This window comes from Calidris pugnax, unplaced genomic scaffold (genome assembly GCF_001431845.1).
Source record: "Calidris pugnax isolate Ruff unplaced genomic scaffold, ASM143184v1 scaffold45, whole genome shotgun sequence".
Classification (NCBI taxonomy): domain Eukaryota; kingdom Metazoa; phylum Chordata; class Aves; order Charadriiformes; family Scolopacidae; genus Calidris; species Calidris pugnax.
The window spans coordinates 700,826-708,567 of NW_015090764.1; the positions used below are offsets into that span (position 1 = coordinate 700,826).

The window sequence follows — 7,742 nt, forward strand, 5'->3', positions numbered from 1 at the left end:
CCCTACCCCCGCCCCGCCCCGGCGGAAGGGGCGGCCGCGGGCACCAGCGCGCCCCCTGTCGCCCGACGGCGGCCAGGCAGGCAGCTCCCGCCGCAGGGAGCGACACGGGGCGGGGCGTGCTGTCGCGATAGGGCGGGCCCCTCACGATAGGGCAGCCCTCCCCATCAGGAATCGCAGCACTTCCCATGCTCCCGCCCCGAAATCCCCGTTTCCCCGCCCGGAAAATAAGGATTCCCGACGGTGACTTCCCTGCGGGACAACGCTGTTTACTCTCAATAACTGCGAACTGGAGGGTTTTCTGCTTTTCATTTTTATAGCCCAAAATTCCAGCCATCGCTTTATATCTCCATCTCCCACCACCTCCCCAGGCCCCTTCCCACTCCAAGCTTAAACCAGCTAAAACCACTCCTGAATTTAACGAAAAATACTTCCACTGTCAGTAAAATGGAGATAATAATTTGGCTGGAGTACTCCAAGTACCTCAGACTTCCTTCCACTAACCACATTAAAGTCAGCAGTATTCAAAAAATAAGAAACATATCAAGAAAGCTTTGAATTTCTAGAGCACCTAGGGATTTGAAAACCTGTTACAATCATTAATGAATTAATCCACGCTAATCCAGTAAGATAACTATCCCTATTTTACAGGTGTTTATGCCATCAGATCAACCACCAGCCAAAGACAGAATTGAGAAATCTTGCTTTAAAAAAAATCGGTCCGTTAAGTTTCATAACAGAGTATTTTATACCTTTGCCACCTATACGATGAGATGTGTACTTTTTTAAGGTGCATAAAGGAGACAGACTAATTTGAGCTTTATAGAATCCAAAATATCACAATGTATCCCTGTTTCCCTTCCAATTAACACACAAAGCACAGCATTTCAATAACAAGGCCCACAGCAGATCCAGGGCCATCCATATAAAAGGATGTGATCAGATTATTTTCAATTACTTTTTAATACAAAGTAGCCAGAAAACAAGAAAACTGACTTGAAACTATTGACCAAAAAAAAGAAAGACAAAATAATATTGTCAGATCTAGGGGACAACTACAGTCCATCACTTCCAAAAAGTACACTATCCCTATCTCATAACTTGGTAAATGGAACCAGAGACTTTTTTTTGTAAGAATTAGTACCATTCAATATAGGTAATATTTTCCTAAACAATTTGGAGTGGAAAATCTACTCCAAGGACTCCAGCTACTCCAGGAACAGAGCAAACAGATTGACTCCTACCCCTCCCCGTGCTTTGCATAAACATATCCCAGGTAGTCTGACATTTGTAAAGAAGTTAAGGAAACAAAGGGGAAAATAATAATTAGTTATGATGGAAGAAACTCCTGTTCAAACTCCAAGGCATTTCTGTCTCCTTTTTACATCCAAGTATCATTTTTGCATTTTCGAGTAAAGTACCTCGTTTCTGCCAATACTTTTACAATCAAGACAATAGCACCGTATATAAATCATACCTACAGTCACAAATTCAATCAAATTACAATACATTAAAGATGTTTTTGCATGCAACAACCACATTCCCAAAACCACCGCTGGAAAACAAAAGTGCTTCAAGATTTACTGGGCACAAAACCAGCACATCCTCCAGCAACTGAAACCATATTTCCTAATTTTCTCCTCAAGTCCTTGAGCTCACAAGAAACTTCAGTTCAACTAAACCAGATGCTTTTCAAAAATGGGAATAAAAGTTAAAGATGCAGGGAGAAAAACCTCTAATAAAGATGAAGTTTGATGGCGAGTCCCACTGCAGCTTCCACATGCCAGGACATAAGTAATAGGCAATATTAAAGGGCAATTTAGCATTTTTCATGCACATCTCGCTCATATATATATATATAAAAAAAAAAAAGGAGTGCTTTTCTTGGTTTTATACTTAAAGGAACCAAATGCTAAGCAGAAACTGCCTGGCCCCCCACCTATTTCAGACACAGAGGTTAGATTAAACGGCTCATCAAAACAAAACCCTTTTTTTATATAAGAAGAGGTACAATCATTTAATGTAAAATGTTTCTAAACCAAACACAATTAAATATTTGACCTTGACGATAGCTGCTTCTCATTTTGGCAAACAGTGAAATAAAGCCATTTCAGAGCCACTGTACAGGCAGCACTATGGGTTGCTCTGGTTCAGCTAATTTGAATGACTTCTCAAAGGCCACAATTTCTTTTGTGGACGAAAAGTTTTTAGTTTTAAAAAATTTCTCAAATAGGCTTAAATTAAATTAAATTAGTTACATCTTGGAAAAAAAGACTGACCCCATTTTTAGCCAGCTGATGTCAGAATAAAAGCGACAGAACCTCCATGAATTACTCTAGTGTTTCCTAACACATCATGCGGCCCGTTAGATACCAGCGATCACACAGGGGTATCTTTGAGGATGACCCATCCACAGGCTCAAAGATTGAAAAGGAAAGAGAAGAAGAAACATAAAAAGGGGAAGAAGATGCACAAGGTGACCTGCCTGGAGCTCAAACACTGCTCAAACAAGTGGATATACATTGCAGCCAAGAGAAGAAAGCCTTGTGCACCAAGGCACTACGTCGCTCCTCAAACGACAACTCCTGTGAACCTGAAATTAAATATTTTCTAGGCCTACACTCAACCAAGTGAATAAACAACTCTACCTTCTCAGCAGGAGCGGCAGGGAAGGCGGCTCATGCAGATACTGAGGTTTCTCACAGCAGCTCTCCTCTCCCTTGCCTGCACCAGACAATAAAAACAACTGAGACAGGTACATTCCTCTGAACCCCACATCACAAGCCCGTGCTGGGTGGCCAGCAGCCTGCCCTCTCTCTTCTAGTAGCATGCTTTATTTCAAGTTCTATTTTGTAATAGCAATGATTAATTTGGTCCGACAGATGAAAAATACAGAATTATCAGCAGCTCAGACACACAAAAAGCTCAAACCACAGAAGAGCAGAAAGCAGCACTGCCCACGTGGCTTTGGCAAACCTATGTTCTTAACACTGCCTTAAAGCACCTCAGCTGCCTTGGGTGACAAACCTTCACATCTTAGTGCTCACAGCCACCCCTTTTTCCTTCCTCCAGCCCCTAAATAAGCTTCAACAAGCCAAGCTGATAGTCACCAGAGGTTATTGTACCTCTCATGGCTCTGGTATAGCCTATGAAAAATGTCACCTCAGCAACACTCCCAGATAAAGCATGTGAAACTCATGTAAAAATAAAAATTAACAATATCCACATTTTTAAAGGTTTTTCCCTAGCCAACGAAGGGGTGCAGGACCTGACCACACAAGGAGTTAGCAACCTCAGGGTCCAATGGAGTATAATCTGTTTCTTCATATTCCCTGAGGTATGACCATAATGGCATTGCTTTAACGTTTCATCCCCAGCGTGACTGCTCAGCTGCCACGCATGAAAAATACGACAATGAAAATGTATTTATCTGGGTTGCAGTAAACATGAAAGGAAAAAAACCACCAGCATTAAAAAAAGATCTGACAAGTTCATGTGAATGCTCTGCATTTAGCTCTTGTTTTAGAGCAACAGTCTGTTATGTTGGCTCCTCTACAGTTTAATGATTTCCTGTTAAGAATTTAAAATTAGAAGCCTCCAACAACTTCCCCATAAACTATTTTCAAGGTTCCTTTAATATCCACATCAAGGAGATATAGTAGGTTCATATGTTATCCATGTCAGCTCACTTCCTTCCCACTTCAAAATAAGCACATTGCAGGAAAATTCAGCAGGTTTTTTATTGTTTTCTTACAACCTCTTTTTCCACTAAGTATGTCCAGCTACAGTAATTAAAAAATAAAGCTGTTCACATACACAAGCTCATGTTTAAACTATGACAAAATGAGAACTTTTGGTCGCATCTGAAAAGCCTAAACTATGCCAGATTAGGATCCAAATCTAAATTTTCCATTGATGAGTTGCTTCAACCTTCAACTACTTTCACACTGAACTTCATCTGTGTTAACACATCGATTTCACAAACACATTTTTGCTCTTTGACAAGGACCTTACCTTTAATGAAAACATGCAAACAATAATCTTGCCCTGGCAGCACATGAAACAGATTTGATCTTTTTTCATCCAGGCTTTCTAGAACTCTATTCCTGCAAAACAGACACGGTATTTTAGGACCTTTCACTTACATCTCAAACTCTGTAACTCTATTTATTCTTTTGACTTGAAAACAATCTAATAATTGTAGTAGTTATACAATTGCACAAAATTATTCGAGATAGGCGTAAAAAAGGCAGAACATCTGCAGACAGAGATCCCATCTCAGCTCCTCACTGGCTCAACGAAAGGACTCTGAATCACCAATCACCACCTTTCAGACAAAAATCACCATCTACATCCAGCCACCAAAAACGCTCATTATGTGAAGTCTTTCTAACTAATTTCAGTTAAAAATGAGTCAGGTGAAACTGTGGCTGACTTAATGTGACCTAAGAATACACTGGTGAAAAGAACGCAGCAGTAACAGAGGGAATCCTGATGCTTCTTGTGCAAGACCTAATAAATGCACAGCTCCTAATTTGACTGAAATACGAATCCACACACACAAAAAAACCCCCAAACCTTCTCAGTTGGCAGCTCAGCCACAGTCAAAAACAATGAGACAAAAGACCACACTGCTACTTTCTGCAGTAATTTGCAGATCAAATTGACTCGTTAGTCATTAAACCATAGTTTCAGGTACAGGTTTGGAAATGCTTATGTGAACAACCTCCTGTAGCAGAAGGGAACTTCAACAATCCACTGTTGTTCAGAAATAGTAACTTGGTACCTGTATCTGTTTAAAGGTTTTGAGGAGAATTTTTTGTGGTGCAGAAAAACATCAGTCTCCAACAACATTCTCTCGAAATCACAACTATCTTCCTTTGCAGATGTACAATCCCTTCTATATGAACTTCTCCAACAGAGGGAACTTTGACAACCAAGAGGCCGTTTGATCTCTGGGGGCAGTTTTTATAATAGAAGACTATGATTAGATTGTCTTTATACGTTTACCCGTTACGAGCCTCGTCTGCATCCCCATCCACTACAATGATACCCAGATGTAGGGAGCCATTGCGCTCCATACGCTTTACATGTGAGTGCCTCAGATACCCAGATGCATCTTCAAAAGCTAAGATTACAGCAGACAGACTGACTGAATGCTTTGGCCTAAACAACACGCATTACCCTTTTGCTTTCAGACACAGGCAGTATTTGTAAGTGTCCCTTAAATGCTTCCCTGTATGAAAAGACAAAAGAAAAGATAACCAACAAAGATAAGAATATCCATCAGAACCTTTGCCAACAAGTACTGGAGTCAGAAAGATTTTTCTAACATCTGTAACTATTAATGAGTAATTGCATTAAAATAATTTACTGATGGGAAAAGCATATCATTGAATAGAGCCATTTTGATAGTAAGTTCCCAATGCAGCTTAAGGGAAAAAATCTATTTAACAAACAGGAAACCTCTTAAATTGAAAGGTATTTGGAGAACTAACCAATTAATTAATAAAACAGACTTTTGTGAATCTGTTTTGCTACTATGTTACTTTGAATGGTTACCTGCTATCTCACCATTAAACACATACACCAAATCAAGGACTCCACCAACTCTCTATTAACGCCTTTAAGAACAAAATATGTATCTGCAATAGAAGATCACCGAGTTGTTCAATACATAAATATATCAAGCCATACAGTACTAATAAACAACAAATGCTACTATATCTAAATTTTATTTCTACCTAGAGATTAAATTGTATTTGCCATAAAAATTATTCCTCAGGCTCTGCCAAAATGAATTACAGACCAAATACATAACATTATATACTCCAGAGAGGGTTTTTACCTTGCCCTTTTTTGCATAGATGTATTTATTTCCTCTCCCTGCATATTCACACTACAGCTTTGTCTACAAAAGTTATGATACAGTAAAGAGCATAGCCTAGCTAATTTTTCAAGACATAGTAACTTATCAAGAAGACAAAGTTCATTGCCACAGCAATGTCTTGAAAAGTATATTTACCTTAGCCGTTATTTTCAGAAATCTTATTAGATATTTTCTTTTAAAGCAAAACAAAGAACAATATAAGTTCAAGAATTATCATCTTCTATATATTATCAATACTTTTTCCTTCATGCACAGGAAAACTACCTTTTGTGTCCCCTCCTAACAGGCCTCCAACTCTAAACTTTCCAAACCAGCTCCCCAGAAAGTAACTGAGGTAAATAGCCTCTGCCTCTTGGGGAGCTAATTGCCAATAGAAACCAGCTGTCTTTCCTCAGCTGAAAAAAATCCACAGTCTCAGAAAATAATAATAAAAAAACCCACTGAAGCCACCAATAGGCAAAAGCAAAAGGAAAAAGAGGACAAAGCAATCTTCCACAGTCTGTTTATGTCACATTCCTTTCTTCCCACCCCATAACATTTATTTCTGCAAGTAAAGGAACAAGAATAATGTCTTTTCACAAACTGGGGGAGGGGGGGGAGGGAGGAATAGCAACAATTTAAGATTATTAAAAACAATCCCCAAAGTGAAACAGCAGAAGCTCTGCCTCCTGTAATTTTTAAAATAAAAAAGAGCAAACAGTAAGTCACAGTAGCAGCCCTACATTAACTAAGAAAAACAAAATAAAACTTGACAGAAGGAGAAATATTTCCTCGTATAGTTAGTGCATCCAGGGTTTGGGCTTTTTTCTAACCATTGTATGATAAAAAGTTTGGAAAATTAAGACTATTTAACTCTGAATAAAAGTTTTCTTCAAGACCACGCTAGAGCAGTCAAACTTGAGTGATACTAACTTAGTGTGATATCAAAATCTACACCAAGTCGTTGTACTGGGGTGGCTAAATTACTGGCTACACACAGTGCGAGTCTGTTTTAGCCCAAATGATCTTAATTGCCTCTGCCTAAAAATCTACCATCTGTGTCCGAGAACTATCCAATATGTTCTTAGTGGTGTGTGCAAGCCCCACATGGGAAGCAAATTAGGAAGAAAAACATGCCTCAAACAGCTTGATAAAGATAATAAGATATTGACAAAATATAGTGCCATTTCCACAAGGCCTCACGGGGTTAATTTATGCAGGGAAAAGGGTGTTTTTACCACATGGCAGCCAGGAGGAACACCAGGCAGGGCAGGTGCGCTTCAGGGACCTCATCAAACCTCCTCAAACGCCGGGCTCCCAAATAACGCTCACCTTGAGCTGCCAACACACCTGAAAGCCATAGAAGGCCTAATAGTAGCAGGATGTTACCACAGGTTTAACTGTAAAAATCAATATTTCCACTCATAAGGGAGGTTTGGGGTTGGAAGGCCCTGGAGCTCAGTGTGTGAGGGGGACCCTCAAGACCCCCCTTGAGGCCAGCTGCTGGGGGTGCCCAGCCTGCTCTTCCCCTCCAAATAAAGCCACCAAACCCCAAGGGCAGGCAGCCCCAAGGCTTTGGGGTGGGGAAGGCATCGTGACCGACCACGGTGGTCACCTGAAGGCTGGGCTATGGTCCTGCCACAAGTCACACCCTAACCCTCGCCCCCACACCCTCCTCCCTTATATTTCCCCTCAGCCCCTCCATTTAACCCCGCAGCCCTTTATAGGCGGATGGCTCCATTTCTTCTTCAACCCTTCTCCCTCCGGTCAGCCCCTCGTTCCCGGAGCTCCGGCCGCTGCCGTCTCTCCCAGCCGGGGCAGGCCGGCGGGCGCCGCGGGGCGTGAGGCGCGGGAGGTGGAGCGGGGCCGGGCGGGC

The 7,742-nt window shown here is 41.1% G+C and overlaps 1 protein-coding gene across 3 annotated transcripts in view; it reads right to left on the bottom strand.

The window, feature by feature from the left end:
* Positions 1–7,622, bottom strand: part of PPM1D (protein phosphatase, Mg2+/Mn2+ dependent 1D) — a 33,578-nt gene extending 25,956 nt beyond the window's left edge. The window contains exons 1-3 of one of the 3 annotated variants that reach the window (XM_014960417.1): positions 7,577–7,622; positions 7,105–7,216; positions 4,012–4,103 (exon numbers count right to left, since the gene is read on the bottom strand). In XM_014960417.1, coding sequence (XP_014815903.1) covers positions 4,012–4,103; positions 7,105–7,216; positions 7,577–7,607 — 235 coding nt within the window. In that variant the 5' untranslated portion in view covers positions 7,608–7,622. Of the gene's footprint in view, positions 1–2,645; positions 2,722–4,011; positions 4,104–7,104; positions 7,536–7,576 lie in introns of those variants that run through there. The other 2 variants (XM_014960577.1, XM_014960496.1) reach the window with 2 other exon arrangements.
* Between the last annotated feature and the right edge of the window lie 120 nt (positions 7,623–7,742).